Source organism: Mercurialis annua, linkage group LG8 (assembly GCF_937616625.2).
Source record: "Mercurialis annua linkage group LG8, ddMerAnnu1.2, whole genome shotgun sequence".
Classification (NCBI taxonomy): domain Eukaryota; kingdom Viridiplantae; phylum Streptophyta; class Magnoliopsida; order Malpighiales; family Euphorbiaceae; genus Mercurialis; species Mercurialis annua.
In genome coordinates, this window is record NC_065577.1 from 30,962,800 (window position 1) to 30,990,203 (window position 27,404).

At 37.3% G+C, this 27,404-nt stretch overlaps 2 protein-coding genes and 1 long non-coding RNA gene across 3 annotated transcripts; all 3 read left to right on the top strand.

Moving 5' to 3' along the window:
- The first annotated feature begins 477 nt into the window (after positions 1-477).
- LOC130014969 (uncharacterized) lies at positions 478-5,256 on the top strand. The gene is made up of 4 exons (XM_056104154.1): positions 478-704; positions 1,955-4,998; positions 5,092-5,162; positions 5,239-5,256. Exons 2-4 carry the CDS (start codon positions 3,681-3,683, stop codon positions 5,254-5,256), a joined length of 1,407 nt encoding a protein of 468 aa, XP_055960129.1. The 5' UTR covers positions 478-704; positions 1,955-3,680.
- A 3,507-nt stretch (positions 5,257-8,763) lies between these two features.
- LOC126661879 (uncharacterized) lies at positions 8,764-13,552 on the top strand. The gene is made up of 5 exons (XM_056104155.1): positions 8,764-9,008; positions 10,251-10,338; positions 11,057-13,294; positions 13,388-13,458; positions 13,535-13,552. The coding sequence occupies exons 3-5, from the start codon at positions 11,977-11,979 to the stop codon at positions 13,550-13,552; spliced, it is 1,407 nt and encodes a 468-aa protein (XP_055960130.1). The 5' UTR covers positions 8,764-9,008; positions 10,251-10,338; positions 11,057-11,976.
- A 3,507-nt stretch (positions 13,553-17,059) lies between these two features.
- LOC126660632 (uncharacterized) lies at positions 17,060-19,627 on the top strand. Its single transcript, XR_007635394.2, has 2 exons — positions 17,060-17,304; positions 18,550-19,627. It is a non-coding gene; the product is annotated as an uncharacterized LOC126660632 (long non-coding RNA).
- The last annotated feature ends 7,777 nt before the right edge of the window (positions 19,628-27,404 follow it).

The window sequence follows — 27,404 nt, forward strand, 5'->3', positions numbered from 1 at the left end:
TCTGGAGGAGCCGTACAATTGAGGAATGTACGTGGGAAACAGAGGCGGATATGCGGAAACGATATCCCCACTTGTTTGCTCAAGGTAATAGTTTGTTTTGAAATTCGAGGACGAATTTCTTATAAGGAGGGGTGAATGTAATACCCCGTAGAATTTTTAGTGTTTATTTTCGCTAGAGTCCAATTTTAATTGATTAGGACCTCGAAAATAGTGAATAAATTCACGTGATGAATTTATAAGGGTAAAAATGTGATTTGCTATGTGTTTGCCTTAAATGTGATTTTTGGCAATTTTACGTGTTAAAAGTGAATTTTGTGATTTTTCACTAAAAACCGTAAAAATAATTATTTTAAATATTTTTAAAGGCCCAAAAATATTTTAACTCAGCCCATATGATATGGTTTAATGTTTTTAAATATTTGGTAAAGTTGAAATTATTTTGCCCCTAGAGTTCGAATTATTTACAAGAATGCCATAATGGCAAACTTGTAAATAATTGAAACTTCAAATAAATATCTAGATATTTTCCTAAGCTAAACTTGGTGCCCAAGTCTCTATATCATCTTCTCCATTTTGTGGGTGCCGAATTCTTCACAAAACAAAACACAAAAATTTATACTTTCATTTTCTCTCAAAACTTTCTTCACGAAAATCGTCGGAAATATTGCGTAGATCGTGTGTGTGTGTTTGCATGTTCGTTTGAGGTATAATTTCAAGTTCAAAACCTTACTTTTAGTTGCTGATGTTAGTTAAGTGTTAGAAACATGCATAGGATGGTTTATATGTGATGTTTGATGGATAATTAGTTGGTTTTAATTGCTAGTTTAATGGGTTTCGGTTTTTAAATAATTTTTCCGTAAAAATTAAATTATTTATTTAAATTTCTGGGCTGATCTATATGTTGAGATTTATATATGCTTTAAAGTGTGAGTTTTGTGGATTAAAAATGTTAATTTATTCGGGTGTTAATTTAATTAGTTGGGTTTCGATTTTTAATTGTTTTGAAGCTTAAAAATAGCTTAAAAATGGTAAATAAAGGGATTTTTAATTTCTGGAAATAAATTGGTTCATGTATGAGTTATATTTGAGGTTGATGTTAATTAAATGGTTGATGGTGAATTTTTAGCGGTTTAATAATCGGGTTTAATTTTTAATAACTCTATTCGGCCAAAATTGTTCTAAAAAGGGTAAAACTGTCATTTTAATTTCTGGGCAGAAAATATTTATGAAAAATTTATGAAATGTGTTTGATAATTATTTGTGGAATTTAAATGATTTTTGTGTAGTGTTTTGACGGATTAATAATCGGTTTTGATTATTAATTGTTATTTCGGTTTTAATGGTTAAAATAATGAAAATATTATTTTAAAAATATTGGGCTGCTGTTTTTACAAGATAAAAATTAAAAATGTATTTGAAAATGATTTTGGTGAATTTCGGTGTTAAAATGGCTTAAAATGAATTTTTAAGCGTTTTAAGCGTTTTTGAGTTTTCCGGACAAAACCACCGGAATACGGTGACCGGAGTATGAGTAGAGGGGATAGAGCATGTTGGCTCAGTCCTAAACTCAGTTGGCAGCAGTTAGTGCCGAAATGTTTTTGGCAGAAAATAAGGGGGGGGGGGGGGGGGGCGAGCCCCGGGTCAAAAATATTTTACGGAAAAATATTTTTGGATATTTGTGAATTGTGATATGTTTGTTGATATTTTCTAAAGGTGTATTTTAGAAAATTATATGAATTGAATGTGTGATAGAATTATATGGAATTATAATTCTATGTTTATTTATTGAAATAAATAAACTACGTGGTGTATGGTATAGAAATACGATGACGCGGAAATAGATAGTCGGAATCAAATTTGGTTTGTGATTATGTGGTTATATGGTTGAGTCGGTCTAGAGTATATCCTAGAATTTAGAGTTATTACATTTATTAATGTTTAATCTCTAAATTAGATCCAGCGAGTTTTGTCGCGGAAACCGGCGAGCAAAGGTTTTGAATATTCGACGGGTGGTATTTTTATATTTGGAATAAGCGAGTACTGTGAGTGTGTTTACAACTTATACTGCTAAATATTAGTATTAAAAATATTGCGAACTGCTTTACATGATTTGCAAATGCTTTATTTTATTTTGAATTTAAATCGCATGAACTATTCATAGTGTTGAAACCGATTTAGATTCATTGAAACGTGCTTACTATTGGGCGGCAATAGTGCTGTGTGATCACCGGTATTGCATTTAGAATGGGTTGCATGTGAAAATGGTATGTGGAAATCTGGACGACGGTCTGGAAGTCAGGCGACGGCCTAGACATATGGCAGATCTTCAGAGGCAACGGAATATAGACGACCAAAGGCAGTCAGCAAACTGCCGAGATCTGAGAGGTTGAACCTTTTATTAAAAAAAGTGAAATTGGCGACAGTATTTATGTACTGCCGAAATCCGTTGTATTGTAAGAAGAGTCTGGGACTTTCAAATACGTAAAATAAGAGTAATCGGATTTGACAGGCTAAAAGTACAAAAAGAGAAAATAAATACGGCCAAAGAAAAATAAAAGGTTAACCCGAATGGAATGGAAAAAAAAATGGAATATTTATGTTTCCTGTGTTGAAAGCATATAGGAACATGAATCATGGTTTAGGGTTTCATATGAATCGGTAATCTGGAATGCATTGCTTTCATATTAATGTTTATTAGTACATGTTGTACGCATTCACCAGTTTTTATAACTGACCCCGTTGAATTTAATATTTTTACAGGCGAGTAGTTTGACGTGTGGATTTCCAATTTCTTGTTCCGGAAATCCCTGGCTTGTATAAGTGAGAATGACTTTCCTTTATGTGTCTAGAGTTGCAGTAGCTAGAATAATGAACGGTGATACCCTAGTAGTCGTTGGACTTATTTATGCTTTATATTTTATAACGCTTAAACTCTGATGATATGTAATATGTGAATGCTGTGCGAAAGTCCGAGCGACTGCACTTGAATAAAATGCGGCGAACGCATCTGCATAGTGAAATGCAGTTAAGTCCATTAGAGAAATGGCCTGCATAGTGAAATGCAGTAATTACCATAGTAAGATGGTATGCATAATGAGATGCATGATAAACCATAGAGAAATGGTTTTGAAACTATAATGCAATAATTAAAGAGAAAATTATGTGCATGTTTTAAATGGTAATTTTTATAAGAACGTTTTAAACTGCGATTTTAAAATGTTCGAAAATGATTTGAATTCCGCGAAAATTTTTAAGTGATTTTTAATATATTTTAAGGCTTGCTACGGGTTTCGGAGCAACCACTCCCATTCCCTAGCGCCGGTCTCGATGCCGAGAATCGGGTCGTGACAAAGGTGGTATCAGAGCAATGGTCGAAAAACGGGCCATTGTCGAGTTTGATATCAAAGTGATGGTTTATAATCTTAAACCATTACTAATATGTGAAAGGTGGTATCATTGTAAAATACCGTATGGAATGTGAACCTAGGAAATTAATATATAGAGTCTACTGCAACATATAAGTTTCTGTCATGTCATTTGTTAAGTCATCATTTGTTTTTAAATATTCCCAGCTGTGCTCTAGGATCGAGTCTGTATGCTTGTTAGGAGTAAGTAGAGCCTGATAGTATACGATTAGAACGCTTAGATAGATTTTTAATAGACGACGTGCTTTGATCAGAATGGCTGATCAGCATGAGGAAAACATTCAAGAGGAGAATGTTCATGATGAGGAGTCCGTTCATAACGATGCGATACCCGCAGCAGGCGAAGGTCGTGGTCGTGGACGTGGACGTGGTCGAGGTCGTGGTAGAGGCCGTGGGCCTAATTTTAATATTCCGGGCTTTGATTTCGAACAATTTTTAGCTGGCATAGCAGCCATGCAAACGAATCAAGCGGAAGTGCAAAATATGCACAGAGAGCAGTTGGATTACCAACAGCAGAGAGTTGGTGCTAATGTTGATCGTGATCTCGTTATGGCTTACATGAGGCTCAAGCCCATGAAGTTTGATGGATCAAACGATGCATTAGATTTCTTGGATGAAGTAGAGATGAATGCTAGACGTCTTAATGCTAGTGAAAGACAGTCTATACTGATGGTGGAGATGTCAGTAAAAGGATCTGCGAAGGATTGGTTTCAAAGGCATATTCAACCAAGTATGGGAGAGATGACTTGGAATGAATTTGTCACTCGATTTAAGGAATTCTTTCTGCCGTTATCAGTAACGGAGAATCATCGAGAGAAGTTGTTGAATTTGAACAAGATAGGAAAGACGGTGCAGGAGTATGTGACGGAGTTCACAAGGTTGAGTCGTTTCACACCTGATCTGATGTTGGATAGAGATAGGGTGAATTCAAGGTTTATTAAGGGGCTAGGACCCGAATATATTGGATTGCTATCTGATGTAAGGAAGGATTTGGTGCAAATCATCGATAGTGCACGTCAGATGGAAAGTACTTTGATCCAATTTGGAAAGATCAATGTTACTGGTGAGCTCGTAAGAGAAGGAACTGCTAGTTCGAATACGAACAGGTTCACTGGACCATATCGTAAAGGATTTAAGAAAGGAAAGAAAGATAGGAGGTTCAGTATGTCTGGATCAAGTTCTAGTGGACGAAGTTCAGGAGGAACAGTACCACTATGTAATACTTGTGGGAAGAAGCATTTTGGGGTATGCTTTATGACGAGAGGTTGTTACACGTGTGGGCAGCAAGGTCATTTCTCAAGAGAATGTCCTATGTCTAGACCACAAGGTTCAAGTGCTAGTGTTGTTCAACCAGTGTTTCAACAACCTAGACCTGTATATCCTGCAGTGTCTGGGCAGGCACAGAACCAGAATGTGTTTAATGGACAACGTGGAAGAGGATATGGTTTTGGTAATCGTGGTGGAGGAAGGACCATAGGCGGACGAGGATCTGGAGCAACTGCTAGCGGAGGGCAGGCTAGAGTTTTTGCGATCAATCCTCAAGAGGCGAATGCGTCGAATGCGGTAGTGCAAGGTATATTTTCAATATCTTCGCATGATGCATCAATTTTATTTGATCCCGGTGCTACGCATTCATTTGTATCGTCGAGTTTTGCATTAAAATTAGGAATTCAACCTGTGATTTTGCAAAACCCATTGTTAGTAGCTACACCTGTAGGCGAAAGCATAGACGTTACTGTAGTGTATCCGTCGTGTCCTGTGTTAATTGGAGAGCGAGAATTGCTTGCGGATTTGTTGTTGCTTAATGTCTTAGAATTCGACGTCATCCTAGGAATGGATTGGTTGTCGCAACATTATGCAAATGTGGATTGTAGAGAAAAGATAGTGACGTTCCATGCACCTGGAACTGAACTTATCTCTATACGGGGAGAGAAGTTGGAAACCCCAAAGAGTTTAGTCTCGGCTTTGAAAGCGAGAAAGATGTTATGTAAAGGATGTCAAGGATTTTTAGCTCTGGTACGAGATATTCAGAAGGAAGTTGGAAGTGTGAATGATGTACCAGTAGTTTCGGAGTATTCTGATGTGTTTCCAGAAGAGTTACCTGGATTACCACCAGATCGAGAGATTGAATTCTGTATTGATCTAGTTCCTGGTACAAGTCCAATATCGATACCTCCGTATCGTATGGCACCAGCAGAACTAAAGGAGTTGAAGGATCAATTAGAAGAATTGATTGATCGTGGATTTATACGACCAAGTGTCTCACCTTGGGGAGCACCTGTGTTGTTTGTTAAGAAGAAGGATGGATCTATGAGACTCTGTATAGATTACAGACAACTCAATAAGGTCACAATCAAGAATAAGTATCCTTTACCCAGAATTGACGATTTATTCGATCAATTGCAAGGAGCGAGGTACTTTTCAAAGATTGATCTGAGGTCTGGTTATCATCAGTTGAAGATCAGAAATGATGATATTCCAAAGACTGCATTCAGAACAAGATACGGTCATTATGAATTTTTGGTGATGTCATTTGGATTGACAAATGCACCAGCGGCTTTCATGGATTTGATGAATCGGATTTTTAAACCGTTTCTAGATCAATTCGTGATAGTGTTCATAGATGATATCTTGATTTATTCGCGCACAGAGGAGGAGCATGCGCAACACTTAAGGATTGTGTTACAAACTTTGAGAGATCATCAGCTTTATGCCAAATTCTCGAAGTGTGAGTTTTGGTTAGAAGAAGTAGCATTTTTGGGACATGTAGTATCTCAAAGTGGGATTAAGGTGGATCCTAAAAAGATTGAAGCTGTGATGGATTGGAAAAGGCCAAGTTCAGTGACAGAAATTCGTAGTTTCTTGGGTTTAGCTGGTTATTATAGACGGTTTGTGCAAGACTTTTCTAAGTTGTCTGCACCATTAACTAAGCTGACTCAGAAGAACACGAAGTTCATTTGGACTGATCAATGTGAAGTGAGTTTCCAGAAGCTGAAGGAGTGTTTGACAACAGCTCCAGTTCTGGCATTACCTTCTAGTAGTGATGGACTTACAGTCTATTGTGATGCTTCTAGGATCGGGTTAGGATGTGTACTGATGCAACATGGTCGGGTTATAGCTTATGCTTCTCGCCAGTTGAAAAAGCATGAAGTTAATTATCCAACCCATGATCTAGAATTAGCAGCAGTGATATTCGCATTAAAGATTTGGAGACATTACCTATATGGAGCAAAATGCGAAATATTCACTGATCACAAGAGTCTGAAATATATATTTGATCAGAGAGAGTTGAATCTCAGGCAGAGGAGGTGGATGGAGTTGCTAAAGGATTATGACTGTACGATACAGTATCATCCTGGCAAAGCTAACGTGGTGGCTGATGCGTTAAGTAGAAAATCAGCAGGAAGTTTAGCTCATATTACTTTAGTTGAGAAGAGACCAATGATTAGAGAAGTGCATTCGTTGTTTGATCAAGGAGTTCAATTAGAGGTTTCGTATTTGGGGAGTTTGTTAGCTCAAATGACGATTAAACCTACATTGAATGATCAGATTAAGGAACTTCAGACAACGGATCCTCAACTAAAGCATGTTATTGAAGAAGTTCAAAAGGGAATGAACTCTGAGTATAATTTGAAAGGTGGTATTCTGAAATTTGGTATAAGGGTGTGCGTACCAAATGTAGAGGAATTGAAACAGAGAATTATGATGGAGGCACATGGATCTAAGTATAGTGTTCATCCTGGTTCTACCAAGATGTATCACGATGTTAAGAAGATGTATTGGTGGAATGGTATGAAAAGAGATATAGCAGAGTTTGTTGCTAAGTGTTCGATATGCCAACAAGTGAAGTTGGAACATCAGAAACCATTTGGATTTTTGCAACAATTACCAATACCAGAATGGAAATGGGAAAGAATAACCATGGATTTTGTCGTTGGATTGCCTAAGTCGCAACATGGTTTTGATTCGATATGGGTTATCGTTGATCGAATGACAAAGTCGGCTCATTTCATTCCGATCAAGGTTACCTATACAGCAGCGAAGTTGGCACAGATTTATATTGACAAAGTAGTCAGTTTACATGGAGTTCCTGTGTCAATTGTGTCAGATCGAGGATCAGTTTTTACATCCCGATTTTGGCAAAGTCTGCAAGAGGCTTTAGGAACGCGTTTAGATTTTAGTACGGCGTTTCATCCCCAAACAGATGGACAGTCTGAAAGGACCATCCAGACTTTGGAGGATATGTTAAGAATGTGTATTTTAGATTTCGGAGGCCATTGGGATGAATATCTACCGTTAGTAGAGTTCTCATATAACAATAGTTATCATTCCAGTATTGAGATGGCACCGTATGAGGCGTTGTATGGACGTAAGTGTAGATCTCCAATTTGTTGGGAAGAAGTTGGAGAAAGAAAGTTGTCAGGAGCTGAAATAGTTCAGATTACGTCTGAGAAAGTGCCGTTGATTAAGCAACGTTTAGAAACTGCATTTAGTCGGCAAAAGAGCTATGCTGATGTGAGGAAAAAGGATATAGAATTTCAAGTCGGAGATTTTGTGTTTCTTAAAATATCACCTATGAAAGGTGTAATCCGATTTGGAAAGAAAGGAAAGCTAGCGCCGAGGTATGCAGGACCTTACGAGGTTATTGAGCGAGTAGGAGCGGTAGCTTATAAGTTAGCATTACCGTCTGAGATGTCGCTAGTACATCCAGTGTTTCACGTGTCGATGCTTAGGAAGTATATACCTGACCCTCATAGACTTATTCAACCTCAGGAGGTTGAGATAGACGAGGAACTATCTTATGAGGAGGAACCCGTAGAAATTGTGGATACCCAGATTAGGAAACTCCGTAGTAAGGAGATACCTATGGTAAAAGTGCTCTGGAGGAGCCGTACAATTGAGGAATGTACGTGGGAAACAGAGGCGGATATGCGGAAACGATATCCCCACTTGTTTGCTCAAGGTAATAGTTTGTTTTGAAATTCGAGGACGAATTTCTTATAAGGAGGGGTGAATGTAATACCCCGTAGAATTTTTAGTGTTTATTTTCGCTAGAGTCCAATTTTAATTGATTAGGACCTCGAAAATAGTGAATAAATTCACGTGATGAATTTATAAGGGTAAAAATGTGATTTGCTATGTGTTTGCCTTAAATGTGATTTTTGGCAATTTTACGTGTTAAAAGTGAATTTTGTGATTTTTCACTAAAAACCGTAAAAATAATTATTTTAAATATTTTTAAAGGCCCAAAAATATTTTAACTCAGCCCATATGATATGGTTTAATGTTTTTAAATATTTGGTAAAGTTGAAATTATTTTGCCCCTAGAGTTCGAATTATTTACAAGAATGCCATAATGGCAAACTTGTAAATAATTGAAACTTCAAATAAATATCTAGATATTTTCCTAAGCTAAACTTGGTGCCCAAGTCTCTATATCATCTTCTCCATTTTGTGGGTGCCGAATTCTTCACAAAACAAAACACAAAAATTTATACTTTCATTTTCTCTCAAAACTTTCTTCACGAAAATCGTCGGAAATATTGCGTAGATCGTGTGTGTGTGTTTGCATGTTCGTTTGAGGTATAATTTCAAGTTCAAAACCTTACTTTTAGTTGCTGATGTTAGTTAAGTGTTAGAAACATGCATAGGATGGTTTATATGTGATGTTTGATGGATAATTAGTTGGTTTTAATTGCTAGTTTAATGGGTTTCGGTTTTTAAATAATTTTTCCGTAAAAATTAAATTATTTATTTAAATTTCTGGGGCTGATCTATATGTTGAGATTTATATATGCTTTAAAGTGTGATTTTTGTGGATTAAAAATGTTAATTTATTCGGGTGTTAATTTAATTAGTTGGGTTTCGATTTTTAATTGTTTTAAAGCTTAAAAATAGCTTAAAAATGGTAAATAAAGGGATTTTTAATTTCTGGAAATAAATTGGTTCATGTATGAGTTATATTTGAGGTTGATGTTAATTAAATGGTTGATGGTGAATTTTTAGCGGTTTAATAATCGAGTTTAATTTTTAATAACTCTATTCGGCCAAAATTGTTCTAAAAAGGGTAAAACTGTCATTTTAATTTCTGGGCAGAAAATATTTATGAAAAATTTATGAAATGTGTTTGATAATTATTTGTGGAATTTAAATGATTTTTGTGTAGTGTTTTGACGGATTAATAATCGGTTTTGATTATTAATTGTTATTTCGGTTTTAATGGTTAAAATAATGAAAATATTATTTTAAAAATATTGGGCTGCTGTTTTTACAAGATAAAAATTAAAAATGTATTTGAAAATGATTTTGGTGAATTTCGGTGTTAAAATGGCTTAAAATGAATTTTTAAGCGTTTTAAGCGTTTTTGAGTTTTCCGGACAAAACCACCGGAATACGGTGACCGGAGTATGAGTAGAGGGGATAGAGCATGTTGGCTCAGTCCTAAACTCAGTTGGCAGCAGTTAGTGCCGAAATGTTTTTGGCAGAAAATAAGGGGGGGGCCGAGCCCCGGGTCAAAAATATTTTACGGAAAAATATTTTTGGATATTTGTGAATTGTGATATGTTTGTTGATATTTTCTAATGGTGTATTTTAGAAAATTATATGAATTGAATGTGTGATAGAATTATATGGAATTATAATTCTATGTTTATTTATTGAAATAAATAAACTACGTGGTGTATCGTATAGAAATACGATGACGCGGAAATAGATAGTCGGAATCAAATTTGGTTTGTGATTATGTGGTTATATGGTTGAGTCGGTCTAGAGTATATCCTAGAATTTAGAGTTATTACATTTATTAATGTTTAATCTCTAAATTAGATCCAGCGAGTTTTGTCGCGGAAACCGGCGAGCAAAGGTTTTGAATATTCGACGGGTGGTATTTTTATATTTGGAATAAGCGAGTACTGTGAGTGTGTTTACAGCTTATACTGCTAAATATTAGTATTAAAAATATTGCGAACTGCTTTACATGATTTGCAAATGCTTTATTTTATTTTGAATTTAAATCGCATGAACTATTCATAGTGTTGAAACCGATTTAGATTCATTGAAACGTGCTTACTATTGGGCGGCAATAGTGCTGTGTGATCACCGGTATTGCATTTAGAATGGGTTGCATGTGAAAATGGTATGTGGAAATCTGGACGACGGTCTGGAAGTCAGGCGACGGCCTAGACATATGGCAGATCTTCAGAGGCAACAGAATATAGACGACCAAAGGCAGTCAGCAAACTGCCGAGATCTGAGAGGTTGAACCTTTTATTAAAAAAAGTGAAATTGGCGACAGTATTTATGTACTGCCGAAATCCGTTGTATTGTAAGAAGAGTCTGGGACTTTCAAATACGTAAAATAAGAGTAATCGGATTTGACAGGCTAAAAGTACAAAAAGAGAAAATAAATACGGCCAAAGAAAAATAAAAGGTTAACCCGAATGGAATGGAAAAAAAAATGGAATATTTATGTTTCCTGTGTTGAAAGCATATAGGAACATGAATCATGGTTTAGGGTTTCATATGAATCGGTAATCTGGAATGCATTGCTTTCATATTAATGTTTATTAGTACATGTTGTACGCATTCACCAGTTTTTATAACTGACCCCGTTGAATTTAATATTTTTACAGGCGAGTAGTTTGACGTGTGGATTTCCAATTTCTTGTTCCGGAAATCCCTGGCTTGTATAAGTGAGAATGACTTTCCTTTATGTGTCTAGAGTTGCAGTAGCTAGAATAATGAACGGTGATACCCTAGTAGTCGTTGGACTTATTTATGCTTTATATTTTATAACGCTTAAACTCTGATGATATGTAATATGTGAATGCTGTGCGAAAGTCCGAGCGACTGCACTTGAATAAAATGCGGCGAACGCATCTGCATAGTGAAATGCAGTTAAGTCCATTAGAGAAATGGCCTGCATAGTGAAATGCAGTAATTACCATAGTAAGATGGTATGCATAATGAGATGCATGATAAACCATAGAGAAATGGTTTTGAAACTATAATGCAATAATTAAAGAGAAAATTATGTGCATGTTTTAAATGGTAATTTTTATAAGAACGTTTTAAACTGCGATTTTAAAATGTTCGAAAATGATTTGAATTCCGCGAAAAATTTTAAGTGATTTTTAATATATTTTAAGGCTTGCTACGGGTTTCGGAGCAACCACTCCCATTCCCTAGCGCCGGTCTCGATGCCGAGAATCGGGTCGTGACAAAGGTGGTATCAGAGCAATGGTCGAAAAACGGGCCATTGTCGAGTTTGATATCAAAGTGATGGTTTATAATCTTAAACCATTACTAATATGTGAAAGGTGGTATCATTGTAAAATACCGTATGGAATGTGAACCTAGGAAATTAATATATAGAGTCTACTGCAACATATAAGTTTCTGTCATGTCATTTGTTAAGTCATCATTTGTTTTTAAATATTCCCAGCTGTGCTCTAGGATCGAGTCTGTATGCTTGTTAGGAGTAAGTAGAGCCTGATAGTATACGATTAGAACGCTTAGATAGATTTTTAATAGACGACGTGCTTTGATCAGAATGGCTGATCAGCATGAGGAAAACATTCAAGAGGAGAATGTTCATGATGAGGAGTCCGTTCATAACGATGCGATACCCGCAGCAGGCGAAGGTCGTGGTCGTGGACGTGGACGTGGTCGAGGTCGTGGTAGAGGCCGTGGGCCTAATTTTAATATTCCGGGCTTTGATTTCGAACAATTTTTAGCTGGCATAGCAGCCATGCAAACGAATCAAGCGGAAGTGCAAAATATGCACAGAGAGCAGTTGGATTACCAACAGCAGAGAGTTGGTGCTAATGTTGATCGTGATCTCGTTATGGCTTACATGAGGCTCAAGCCCATGAAGTTTGATGGATCAAACGATGCATTAGATTTCTTGGATGAAGTAGAGATGAATGCTAGACGTCTTAATGCTAGTGAAAGACAGTCTATACTGATGGTGGAGATGTCAGTAAAAGGATCTGCGAAGGATTGGTTTCAAAGGCATATTCAACCAAGTATGGGAGAGATGACTTGGAATGAATTTGTCACTCGATTTAAGGAATTCTTTCTGCCGTTATCAGTAACGGAGAATCATCGAGAGAAGTTGTTGAATTTGAACAAGATAGGAAAGACGGTGCAGGAGTATGTGACGGAGTTCACAAGGTTGAGTCGTTTCACACCTGATCTGATGTTGGATAGAGATAGGGTGAATTCAAGGTTTATTAAGGGGCTAGGACCCGAATATATTGGATTGCTATCTGATGTAAGGAAGGATTTGGTGCAAATCATCGATAGTGCACGTCAGATGGAAAGTACTTTGATCCAATTTGGAAAGATCAATGTTACTGGTGAGCTCGTAAGAGAAGGAACTGCTAGTTCGAATACGAACAGGTTCACTGGACCATATCGTAAAGGATTTAAGAAAGGAAAGAAAGATAGGAGGTTCAGTATGTCTGGATCAAGTTCTAGTGGACGAAGTTCAGGAGGAACAGTACCACTATGTAATACTTGTGGGAAGAAGCATTTTGGGGTATGCTTTATGACGAGAGGTTGTTACACGTGTGGGCAGCAAGGTCATTTCTCAAGAGAATGTCCTATGTCTAGACCACAAGGTTCAAGTGCTAGTGTTGTTCAACCAGTGTTTCAACAACCTAGACCTGTATATCCTGCAGTGTCTGGGCAGGCACAGAACCAGAATGTGTTTAATGGACAACGTGGAAGAGGATATGGTTTTGGTAATCGTGGTGGAGGAAGGACCATAGGCGGACGAGGATCTGGAGCAACTGCTAGCGGAGGGCAGGCTAGAGTTTTTGCGATCAATCCTCAAGAGGCGAATGCGTCGAATGCGGTAGTGCAAGGTATATTTTCAATATCTTCGCATGATGCATCAATTTTATTTGATCCCGGTGCTACGCATTCATTTGTATCGTCGAGTTTTGCATTAAAATTAGGAATTCAACCTGTGATTTTGCAAAACCCATTGTTAGTAGCTACACCTGTAGGCGAAAGCATAGACGTTACTGTAGTGTATCCGTCGTGTCCTGTGTTAATTGGAGAGCGAGAATTGCTTGCGGATTTGTTGTTGCTTAATGTCTTAGAATTCGACGTCATCCTAGGAATGGATTGGTTGTCGCAACATTATGCAAATGTGGATTGTAGAGAAAAGATAGTGACGTTCCATGCACCTGGAACTGAACTTATCTCTATACGGGGAGAGAAGTTGGAAACCCCAAAGAGTTTAGTCTCGGCTTTGAAAGCGAGAAAGATGTTATGTAAAGGATGTCAAGGATTTTTAGCTCTGGTACGAGATATTCAGAAGGAAGTTGGAAGTGTGAATGATGTACCAGTAGTTTCGGAGTATTCTGATGTGTTTCCAGAAGAGTTACCTGGATTACCACCAGATCGAGAGATTGAATTCTGTATTGATCTAGTTCCTGGTACAAGTCCAATATCGATACCTCCGTATCGTATGGCACCAGCAGAACTAAAGGAGTTGAAGGATCAATTAGAAGAATTGATTGATCGTGGATTTATACGACCAAGTGTCTCACCTTGGGGAGCACCTGTGTTGTTTGTTAAGAAGAAGGATGGATCTATGAGACTCTGTATAGATTACAGACAACTCAATAAGGTCACAATCAAGAATAAGTATCCTTTACCCAGAATTGACGATTTATTCGATCAATTGCAAGGAGCGAGGTACTTTTCAAAGATTGATCTGAGGTCTGGTTATCATCAGTTGAAGATCAGAAATGATGATATTCCAAAGACTGCATTCAGAACAAGATACGGTCATTATGAATTTTTGGTGATGTCATTTGGATTGACAAATGCACCAGCGGCTTTCATGGATTTGATGAATCGGATTTTTAAACCGTTTCTAGATCAATTCGTGATAGTGTTCATAGATGATATCTTGATTTATTCGCGCACAGAGGAGGAGCATGCGCAACACTTAAGGATTGTGTTACAAACTTTGAGAGATCATCAGCTTTATGCCAAATTCTCGAAGTGTGAGTTTTGGTTAGAAGAAGTAGCATTTTTGGGACATGTAGTATCTCAAAGTGGGATTAAGGTGGATCCTAAAAAGATTGAAGCTGTGATGGATTGGAAAAGGCCAAGTTCAGTGACAGAAATTCGTAGTTTCTTGGGTTTAGCTGGTTATTATAGACGGTTTGTGCAAGACTTTTCTAAGTTGTCTGCACCATTAACTAAGCTGACTCAGAAGAACACGAAGTTCATTTGGACTGATCAATGTGAAGTGAGTTTCCAGAAGCTGAAGGAGTGTTTGACAACAGCTCCAGTTCTGGCATTACCTTCTAGTAGTGATGGACTTACAGTCTATTGTGATGCTTCTAGGATCGGGTTAGGATGTGTACTGATGCAACATGGTCGGGTTATAGCTTATGCTTCTCGCCAGTTGAAAAAGCATGAAGTTAATTATCCAACCCATGATCTAGAATTAGCAGCAGTGATATTCGCATTAAAGATTTGGAGACATTACCTATATGGAGCAAAATGCGAAATATTCACTGATCACAAGAGTCTGAAATATATATTTGATCAGAGAGAGTTGAATCTCAGGCAGAGGAGGTGGATGGAGTTGCTAAAGGATTATGACTGTACGATACAGTATCATCCTGGCAAAGCTAACGTGGTGGCTGATGCGTTAAGTAGAAAATCAGCAGGAAGTTTAGCTCATATTACTTTAGTTGAGAAGAGACCAATGATTAGAGAAGTGCATTCGTTGTTTGATCAAGGAGTTCAATTAGAGGTTTCGTATTTGGGGAGTTTGTTAGCTCAAATGACGATTAAACCTACATTGAATGATCAGATTAAGGAACTTCAGACAACGGATCCTCAACTAAAGCATGTTATTGAAGAAGTTCAAAAGGGAATGAACTCTGAGTATAATTTGAAAGGTGGTATTCTGAAATTTGGTATAAGGGTGTGCGTACCAAATGTAGAGGAATTGAAACAGAGAATTATGATGGAGGCACATGGATCTAAGTATAGTGTTCATCCTGGTTCTACCAAGATGTATCACGATGTTAAGAAGATGTATTGGTGGAATGGTATGAAAAGAGATATAGCAGAGTTTGTTGCTAAGTGTTCGATATGCCAACAAGTGAAGTTGGAACATCAGAAACCATTTGGATTTTTGCAACAATTACCAATACCAGAATGGAAATGGGAAAGAATAACCATGGATTTTGTCGTTGGATTGCCTAAGTCGCAACATGGTTTTGATTCGATATGGGTTATCGTTGATCGAATGACAAAGTCGGCTCATTTCATTCCGATCAAGGTTACCTATACAGCAGCGAAGTTGGCACAGATTTATATTGACAAAGTAGTCAGTTTACATGGAGTTCCTGTGTCAATTGTGTCAGATCGAGGATCAGTTTTTACATCCCGATTTTGGCAAAGTCTGCAAGAGGCTTTAGGAACGCGTTTAGATTTTAGTACGGCGTTTCATCCCCAAACAGATGGACAGTCTGAAAGGACCATCCAGACTTTGGAGGATATGTTAAGAATGTGTATTTTAGATTTCGGAGGCCATTGGGATGAATATCTACCGTTAGTAGAGTTCTCATATAACAATAGTTATCATTCCAGTATTGAGATGGCACCGTATGAGGCGTTGTATGGACGTAAGTGTAGATCTCCAATTTGTTGGGAAGAAGTTGGAGAAAGAAAGTTGTCAGGAGCTGAAATAGTTCAGATTACGTCTGAGAAAGTGCCGTTGATTAAGCAACGTTTAGAAACTGCATTTAGTCGGCAAAAGAGCTATGCTGATGTGAGGAAAAAGGATATAGAATTTCAAGTCGGAGATTTTGTGTTTCTTAAAATATCACCTATGAAAGGTGTAATCCGATTTGGAAAGAAAGGAAAGCTAGCGCCGAGGTATGCAGGACCTTACGAGGTTATTGAGCGAGTAGGAGCGGTAGCTTATAAGTTAGCATTACCGTCTGAGATGTCGCTAGTACATCCAGTGTTTCACGTGTCGATGCTTAGGAAGTATATACCTGACCCTCATAGACTTATTCAACCTCAGGAGGTTGAGATAGACGAGGAACTATCTTATGAGGAGGAACCCGTAGAAATTGTGGATACCCAGATTAGGAAACTCCGTAGTAAGGAGATACCTATGGTAAAAGTGCTCTGGAGGAGCCGTACAATTGAGGAATGTACGTGGGAAACAGAGGCGGATATGCGGAAACGATATCCCCACTTGTTTGCTCAAGGTAATAGTTTGTTTTGAAATTCGAGGACGAATTTCTTATAAGGAGGGGTGAATGTAATACCCCGTAGAATTTTTAGTGTTTATTTTCGCTAGAGTCCAATTTTAATTGATTAGGACCTCGAAAATAGTGAATAAATTCACGTGATGAATTTATAAGGGTAAAAATGTGATTTGCTATGTGTTTGCCTTAAATGTGATTTTTGGCAATTTTACGTGTTAAAAGTGAATTTTGTGATTTTTCACTAAAAACCGTAAAAATAATTATTTTAAATATTTTTAAAGGCCCAAAAATATTTTAACTCAGCCCATATGATATGGTTTAATGTTTTTAAATATTTGGTAAAGTTGAAATTATTTTGCCCCTAGAGTTCGAATTATTTACAAGAATGCCATAATGGCAAACTTGTAAATAATTGAAACTTCAAATAAATATCTAGATATTTTCCTAAGCTAAACTTGGTGCCCAAGTCTCTATATCATCTTCTCCATTTTGTGGGTGCCGAATTCTTCACAAAACAAAACACAAAAATTTATACTTTCATTTTCTCTCAAAACTTTCTTCACGAAAATCGTCGGAAATATTGCGTAGATCGTGTGTGTGTGTTTGCATGTTCGTTTGAGGTATAATTTCAAGTTCAAAACCTTACTTTTAGTTGCTGATGTTAGTTAAGTGTTAGAAACATGCATAGGATGGTTTATATGTGATGTTTGATGGATAATTAGTTGGTTTTAATTGCTAGTTTAATGGGTTTCGGTTTTTAAATAATTTTTCCGTAAAAATTAAATTATTTATTTAAATTTCTGGGCTGATCTATATGTTGAGATTTATATATGCTTTAAAGTGTGAGTTTTGTGGATTAAAAATGTTAATTTATTCGGGTGTTAATTTAATTAGTTGGGTTTCGATTTTTAATTGTTTTAAAGCTTAAAAATAGCTTAAAAATGGTAAATAAAGGGATTTTTAATTTCTGGAAATAAATTGGTTCATGTATGAGTTATATTTGAGGTTGATGTTAATTAAATGGTTGATGGTGAATTTTTAGCGGTTTAATAATCGGGTTTAATTTTTAATAACTCTATTCGGCCAAAATTGTTCTAAAAAGGGTAAAACTGTCATTTTAATTTCTGGGCAGAAAATATTTATGAAAAATTTATGAAATGTGTTTGATAATTATTTGTGGAATTTAAATGATTTTTGTGTAGTGTTTTGACGGATTAATAATCGGTTTTGATTATTAATTGTTATTTCGGTTTTAATGGTTAAAATAATGAAAATATTATTTTAAAAATATTGGGCTGCTGTTTTTACAAGATAAAAATTAAAAATGTATTTGAAAATGATTTTGGTGAATTTCGGTGTTAAAATGGCTTAAAATGAATTTTTAAGCGTTTTAAGCGTTTTTGAGTTTTCCGGACAAAACCACCGGAATACGGTGACCGGAGTATGAGTAGAGGGGATAGAGCATGTTGGCTCAGTCCTAAACTCAGTTGGCAGCAGTTAGTGCCGAAATGTTTTTGGCAGAAAATAAGGGGGGGGGGGGGCGAGCCCCGGGTCAAAAATATTTTACGGAAAAATATTTTTGGATATTTGTGAATTGTGATATGTTTGTTGATATTTTCTAAAGGTGTATTTTAGAAAATTATATGAATTGAATGTGTGATAGAATTATATGGAATTATAATTCTATGTTTATTTATTGAAATAAATAAACTACGTGGTGTATGGTATAGAAATACGATGACGCGGAAATAGATAGTCGGAATCAAATTTGGTTTGTGATTATGTGGTTATATGGTTGAGTCGGTCTAGAGTATATCCTAGAATTTAGAGTTATTACATTTATTAATGTTTAATCTCTAAATTAGATCCAGCGAGTTTTGTCGCGGAAACCGGCGAGCAAAGGTTTTGAATATTCGACGGGTGGTATTTTTATATTTGGAATAAGCGAGTACTGTGAGTGTGTTTACAACTTATACTGCTAAATATTAGTATTAAAAATATTGCGAACTGCTTTACATGATTTGCAAATGCTTTATTTTATTTTGAATTTAAATCGCATGAACTATTCATAGTGTTGAAACCGATTTAGATTCATTGAAACGTGCTTACTATTGGGCGGCAATAGTGCTGTGTGATCACCGGTATTGCATTTAGAATGGGTTGCATGTGAAAATGGTATGTGGAAATCTGGACGACGGTCTGGAAGTCAGGCGACGGCCTAGACATATGGCAGATCTTCAGAGGCAACGGAATATAGACGACCAAAGGCAGTCAGCAAACTGCCGAGATCTGAGAGGTTGAACCTTTTATTAAAAAAAGTGAAATTGGCGACAGTATTTATGTACTGCCGAAATCCGTTGTATTGTAAGAAGAGTCTGGGACTTTCAAATACGTAAAATAAGAGTAATCGGATTTGACAGGCTAAAAGTACAAAAAGAGAAAATAAATACGGCCAAAGAAAAATAAAAGGTTAACCCGAATGGAATGGAAAAAAAAATGGAATATTTATGTTTCCTGTGTTGAAAGCATATAGGAACATGAATCATGGTTTAGGGTTTCATATGAATCGGTAATCTGGAATGCATTGCTTTCATATTAATGTTTATTAGTACATGTTGTACGCATTCACCAGTTTTTATAACTGACCCCGTTGAATTTAATATTTTTACAGGCGAGTAGTTTGACGTGTGGATTTCCAATTTCTTGTTCCGGAAATCCCTGGCTTGTATAAGTGAGAATGACTTTCCTTTATGTGTCTAGAGTTGCAGTAGCTAGAATAATGAACGGTGATACCCTAGTAGTCGTTGGACTTATTTATGCTTTATATTTTATAACGCTTAAACTCTGATGATATGTAATATGTGAATGCTGTGCGAAAGTCCGAGCGACTGCACTTGAATAAAATGCGGCGAACGCATCTGCATAGTGAAATGCAGTTAAGTCCATTAGAGAAATGGCCTGCATAGTGAAATGCAGTAATTACCATAGTAAGATGGTATGCATAATGAGATGCATGATAAACCATAGAGAAATGGTTTTGAAACTATAATGCAATAATTAAAGAGAAAATTATGTGCATGTTTTAAATGGTAATTTTTATAAGAACGTTTTAAACTGCGATTTTAAAATGTTCGAAAATGATTTGAATTCCGCGAAAAATTTTAAGTGATTTTTAATATATTTTAAGGCTTGCTACGGGTTTTGGAGCAACCACTCCCATTCCCTAGCGCCGGTCTCGATGCCGAGAATCGGGTCGTGACAGATGCTTTGGTCTTATTTGATGCGGGTGCAACCCAGTCTGTTGTTTCTTCAACTTTTGCTGTTAAGTTGGGTGTGACACCATCTAGGTTGTTAGAGCCTTTATCTATATCTACGCCTTTGTCTGACTGTGTTGTGGTGGACGTGGTTTATTCGTCTTATTCTATGGTTATACATGGTATAGATCTTAGTGCTGATTTGATTATGCTTGACGTGTTAGCTTTTGATGTCATCTTGGGGATGGATTGGCTTTCGCGCCATTTTGCTTCGATCGACTGTCGAGCAAAGTCGGTTGTGTTTGGGATTCCTGGTGATATGCCTTTTTCTTCCCAAGGGGAGAAGGCGAAAACACCTAAGAATCTAATTTCGGCAATCAAGGCCAAGCGTATGATGGACAAGGGTTGCCAGGGTTACTTAGCGGTGGTTCGTGATTTAGAGGTTGACAGTGGTGATGTGCATAGTGTTTCGATAGTGAATGAGTTCACTGATGTGTTTCTAGAGGAGTTGCCCGGATTACCACCTGATCGTGACATTGAGTTCTGCATCGATGTTGCTCCTGGAACAGCACCTATTTTGATTCCTCTGTATCGGATGGCTCCTGCAAAGCTGAAAGAGTTGAAGGAAAGTTACAAGAATTGTTGGATAGTGGTTTTATCAGACCGAGTACTTCTCTGTGGGGTGCTCCTGTTTTGTTTGTCAAGAAAAAGGATGGTTCCTTTTGGCTATGTATTGACTACAGACAGATGAACAAGGTTACTATCAAGAACATATATCCTCTTCCTCGCATTGATGATTTGTTCGACCAGTTAGAGGGTGCTAAATGCTTTTTGAAGATTGACTTGAGATCCGGGTATCATCAACTTCGGATTCGAGACGTCGATGTGCCTAAGACTGCTTTCAGAACGCGTTATGGGCATTTCGAGTTTCTGGTTATGTCGTTTGGGTTGACTAACGCACCAGCAGTGTTTATGGATATGATGAATCGGGTATTCAAGCCGTTTCTGGATCAGTTCGTTATTGTGTTTATTGATGGCCTACTGATTTACTCTCAGAGTGAGGAGGAGCATGCTTTCCACTTGACGATGATACTGCATACTTTGCGTGAGCATCAGCTGTATGCTAAGTTCTCGAAGTGTGAATTCTTGTTGGATCAATTTACTTTCTTAGGACACGTGGTGTCAAAGGATGGGATCAAGATTGATCCGAAGAAGATTGAGCCGGTTATGGATTGGCAGAGGCCGATGTAAATTACCGAGATCAAAAGTTTTCTTGGGTCAGCTGGCTATTATCGTCGGTTCGTGCAGGATTTCTCCAGAATATCTGCACCGTTGACTAAACTGACACATAAGGGTGTTAAGTTTGAGTGGATTGATAAGTGTGAGGCGAGCTTTGAGAAGCTCAAAGAGATTTTGACTACAGTTCCTGTGTTGGCTTTGCAATCTGGCATTGAGGGGTTCACTGTGTATTGTGATGCTTCTTGTATCCGTTTGGGTTGTGTGTTGATGCAACATGGTAAGGTGATTGCCTATACTTTTCGCCAGCTGAAGAAGCATGAGGTGAATTATCCTACCCAAGATCTCGAGTTAGCAACTGTGGTTTTAGCTCTTAAGAATTGGAGGCACTATTTGTACGGTGCGACTTGCGAGATCTTTACTGATCATAAGAGTCTGAAGTACATCTTGCGTGAGTTCAATCTGAGGCAGCGGAGATGGTTGGAGTTACTGAAAGACTACGATTGTTCTATTCAGTACCATCCGGGTAAGGCTAATGTGGTAGCCGATGCGTTGAGTAGCAAGTCTTCGGGCAGTTTGGCCTATATTTTTGAGGTTGGGCGGAGACCCATGGTTCGTGAGTGGCATAGTTTGTTAGCTTCAGGATACGGATTTCAGGTTTCGCAGAGGCTGTTTGTTGGCACAGTTGCAAGTGCAACCGGTTTTGATTGATAGGATCAAAGCTTTACAAGCTGAGATCCACAATTGAAACAGATTATGGATGAGATCCATTTGGATGGGAATTTTGAGTTTGTTCTGGCAGATGGAGTTCTCAGGTACGGTTCTCGACTGTGTGTTCCAGCTTCGGATGGTTTGAGAGACCAGATTCTGGAGGAAGCGCACAAGTCAGCTTACAGTGTTCATCCGGGTTCTACCAAGATGTATCATGATCTCAAGGGTACATACTAGTGGAGCGGAATGAAAAAGGATGTTGCAGAGTTTGTGTCTAAGTGTTTGACTTGCCAGCAGGTAAAGTTAGAACATCAGAGACCGTTTGGATATCTACAACCGCTACCTATTCCAGAGTGGAAATGGGAGTAAATCGCTATGGATTTTGTTGTTGGTTTGCCACGTACCCGACAGGGGTATGACTCGATTTGGGTGATAATTGACCGTTTGACCAAGTCAGCTCACTTCTTACCGATCAAGGTTACTTATCAGGCTTCGAAGTTGGCACAGTTGTACATTGACCGGATTGTTAGTCTCTATGGTGTACCAGTATCGATAGTTTCGGACAGAGGTTCAGTTTTCACCTCTCGGTTTGGAAGGCGTTGCAGGAATCTTTGGTTTCGAGATTGGATTTCAGTACTGCTTTTCATTCTCAGACTGACGGTCAGTCTGAGCGGACTATTCAGACTTTGGAGGACATGCTTAGGATGTGTGTGTTGGATTTTCAGGATAGCTGGGATACTCATTTGCCTTTGATTGAGTTTTCCTGCAACAACAGTTATCATGCTAGTATCGAGATGGCACCTTATGAGACTTTATACGGGCGCAAGTGTCGATCTCCTATCTATTGGGAGGTGGTTTGCGAGCGTAAGCTCTCGGGAGGATAGATTTTTCAGATTACCTCAGAGAAGGTATCGTTGATCAAACGGAGGTTAGAGACAGCTTTTAGTCGGCATAAGAGTTATGCTGATCCGAAGAGGAAAGACATTGAGTTCTGGGTTGGAGATTTTTTGTTTCTTCGGGTTTTCCCTATGAAGGGCGTTGTGCGTTTTGGTGTTAAGGGGAAGTTAGCACCGAGGTATCTTAGTCTGTATGAGATCATTGAGCGTATTGGAGCAGTGGCGTATAAGTTAGCGTTGCCACCAGTTATTTCGTTAGTTCATCCAGTGTTTCACATATCCATGTTGAGGAAATTTATTTCCGATCCTTCTCACGTGATTGTATCGCAGAGTGTTGAGATTGACCATGAGTTATCTTACGAGGAGCAGCCTGTCGAGATTGTTGATACGCAGGTGCGTAAGTTGCGGAACAAGGAGATTCCGATGGTCAAGGTTCTTTGGCAGAACCATTTTGTTGAGGAGTGCACTTGGGAGACCGGGTCGGATATGCGGAGTCACTATTATGCGATTATTATGCGATTTTATGAGTTTTACTTGTGTTTTGCGTTATTTTTGTGCTATGTGTTTATTGTATTAAATTCGAGGGCGAATTTTTTTATAAGTTGGGGAGAATGTAATAATCCGTAAATTTTTTATTTATTTTATCGTTGGATTTTCGGTACTTTTCGGGTCAATAAAGTTTTGTGGCTCGATTTGGTGTTGATTCGTGGTTCGGTTTGATTTGGATACGGTTGAGATTATAATTAAGTTGTGGTTCAACCATTAGGTTTATTTCTCAGGTCTTAAAAGAGACCTGATGAAATAGGTTGGTTTCGTTCGAGACCCTACGGTCTCGGACGAGACCCTCAATAATTTCTGGTGCACGTTCGTACTCCAAGGAGCATGAACGTGCTACTTTTTTTTATGGTCTCGTTCGAGACCATCAGGGTCTCGAACGAGACCCCATCTGTTCTTGGCTGGTCTCATTCGAGACCAGCATCGCTCCAACAGGCCCTGTTTTGGCCGTTGTTTTCTTTTCCTTTCCAACTCAAATTCTACCTAATTAATCCCTATAAATACCTAATGTGTTAACCCTAATCTATTCCCCACACTGCAAACAAACCCTAGCCACCCTTTCTCCTCCATAATCTCTGGAATTTACTGAGCTAATCATCCTCCAAACTCTAGTGTTCATACGGTAAGTTCAATTCTGTTTTCAGCTTTGGTCTTTGAAATGACTTCTGTTCTTAATCGATTTTAACATGTGTTTCAGAACCGAAGTGAGTTCCGATTCTTCCCAGCAATTGTAGACTCTTTTATCTTTGAGACCGACCTTTGTTTTTGTGAAACAATACGTTATTAATCCCGTATTAGTCGCCGCCGTTTTATCGTTTTCAAGTAATTTTCTGTTTTGATTTATAAATCGACAGTTTGCTATTTCAATTCGTTCGCAGTCGTTTTTAGATCGAATTTAGTTTGGTTTCGTCCCCGTGGAAGTAGACTCATTCCTCTACAACTTTGCTCTTCGTTTCTCGCAAATCAGTACGTGAATCATCTTGCTATTGTTACCGTCGTCTCATCGTATTTGCACGCTATTTGGTTTTCTGTTTGCTTGCTATTGTGGTTCGACTACTTTCATTAAATCCTGGATCTTGTAATTATTTTTGGTTTGAATGATTATACCTTATATAATTTTGATGTGGTCTCTGATTAGGCTTGGGAGTTAAGGAAATAATGGTGATGTTCTTACTGTTGGATTTTGAAATCGTAGATGATATGCCCTTATTCATGTTTTGCTTAGCATATCTCTGGATTGTTTATTCAAATTGAAATGTGAATAATTGTTATGGTTTAGGATTGAGTTATTTTCATAATCTTTGCAAATGGTGTTGAAGTGATTCTTATTTGGCGGGTTGTTTACTGAACATAGAAATTTGATTTTGTTTGTTAAAGTGAAAGTGATGGTTAAAGATAAGAATGACCCTTAGGATATTATATTTTTAAGTAATTGATTGTTTAAGTTATTATCTATTTCGCATTTGAACAATTGGTTATTTGATTTTGATTTTAACTCGAAGATTTCATTTTAAATTGAAATGTAGAAACTCCAAAATATTATTTTTAAATCTAAAAATAATATCTGAATCCATTTAAAATTTAATTTATTATTATCATTATTATTTTAAATGGGACTGGGTATTTATTATCAATTTATAAATTTATAAATTCTCGGGTGACATTTTTATTTTTGGCTTAATGTGACAATGTGATTAAATTTTAATTTAACTTTTAAATTATTTATGTGATTTATTATAAAGGGAAATTTGATATTTTTATCTAATTATTAATTTGTGATTTTGGCTTAGCATGCCAATTTGGCTAAATTTATGATTTAGCCATTTATTTATTTATTGATTTATTTAATGAGATATTTTACCAGAAATTATTAATTACTTGGGTTTCAAGCTATTAAATTTTACTTTGATATTAATTAATCTTTTACTAAAATTATAATTATAAACTATGGTTTATAATTCTGGAATATCAGTTGGGTCGGTTTAGACTTGGGTCGCGGATATGTGGGTTTAGCTTGATAGTTTTAAGAAACTCGACTAACCCACTATTTGAGGAATTTATTTAAGTTATCATTTAAATATTATTTTAATAATATTTTCAGATTGGATTTTAAGTGTGAACTCGATAGTCTTGAATTATTTACGGCATTATAATTTAATTGGGAATTGTGTTTCTCTATAATTTTATCTGTCTTATTATTTTGTGCTAGTTCTACGTGGTGTCTAGTAATCTTAGAGTTAGGGGTTGTTCGGATATTAACTTATATATTGTTTTAGACCGGTCGACTGCTCGTGCTTCGGAGTCTACGCAGGGTTAGCTGTTTGCCAAGTTTCACGTGGATAAGCAAGTAGTGAGTTTGTAGTGCTATTTACCGCTTTATTAAGTACCGCATCATATTTTTAGTATTATAAATGTTTTGAACTGTTTTTACAGATTATGGATCTGGATTGAAACGAGACTCTCGATAAGCTTGTATCGAGATTGTGTGCACCGATAAGTACTCTGGAATCGCAGACTAATGTCTTGCTTACCTGGTATATGACGAGGATTTGTTCCCGTCCACTCTGGGTTTATCAGTTTGCTATGTCATACTTATGCTGTGATCATTTCAATACTGTTTTCCATAATCATATTATATTAGTATAAAAGGTTTTGATTTAAGGGTTTTAAACTTAATAAATTTAAATAGTATTGCGAACTCATCTCAGTATATCTGACCTCGTTGTTTTCCCAAATTTTCCAGGTTTATGAATTGAAGGTTGGTCCACTCCGATTCTTTTGATTCCTCGGAGGTTTTATGTTATTTAAATTAGTCACTGTTTTCGAACTCTTAGACCGCAGTAGAACTAGTTTATATATTACTTTGGTTATTGCACATTAGGATTGTCGGTTTGTCCGATTGATTATTATTAGCATGTTTACTCTGGATTATTTTCTTGTTATATTTAAGGCATACTGTTGAGCATTTCAGATATTTAAGTTATTTATATTAGAACTGTGATATAAATTGCTAGACTTAAGTTGGAGTCTCGGTTGCCCCCAAGCAGTGTTTCTGTAGGTTTATATGTTTGATTGTTTTCCGCGAGGCTTGCTACGGGTTTTGGTACAACCATACCCATACCCTAGCGCCAGTCACGATTCATGAAATTGGATCGTGACAGATGATGCGAAGGAGAAAGCTGAACGGAGTTTGGTGGGACGCCTGTTAACTCAAAAACCGTATAACCTAGCTCATATGAAAAGTGCTTTGACGAGTGCTTGGAAGTTATCTAAAGGGTTTACAATGCGGGATATTCCGGATGATTTTTGTGTGTGCGAATTTGCTGCTAAGAATGATAAAATCCGAATTATGCGTGAAAGACCGTGGAATTTTGATAAGCATCTTATTCTTTTGGAATCGATGTCTGGTAATATGCAACCTAATAACGTTATACTCAAACAATGTCCTGCATGGGTGTGAATCTATAATCTTCCAATGAATTGCAGAGGCAAAGCTGCCTTAAGCAAGATTGGTTTGAAAGTAGGACGTGTGTTGGAGGTGGATCGCGAGAGTGGTGATTATAACCGTTATGGTAAAGTTAGAGTTATGATGGATGTTTCGAAAGCTGTCATTCGAGGCACCAAAGTTATTAACCCGCTGGGTGAACAATGTTGGATTCCTTTTAAGTATGAATGGATCCAAAACTTCTGCTATTGGTGCGGAATGATGGACCATTTGGTTGCTCATTGTGAAGACAAACCTGAGGAGACAAAGGTTTCTGACTGGCCATACAGACCTGGTTTACGTGCGACTCCTAGAAAGCGGAGTTTGATGGGTTATAGTGCTGGCGTTTATATTCGATGGGATAGAATGGATAACCATGACTCGATGGGGGTCCTCTACTAATAGTGATGGGAATCTTGGAGGGGTACGGAGAGGGCTTAATCTTAATTAGAATGGTGATAGTGATGTGGGTGATAGGGTTGGTTTGGCTGCTCAGCAACAGGAACAAGATTGCCTACGTGCTAAGTCGAAGCAAACTGAATTTATGGGAGAAACAAATGTGGTATTGGGACAAGCTGATGGGT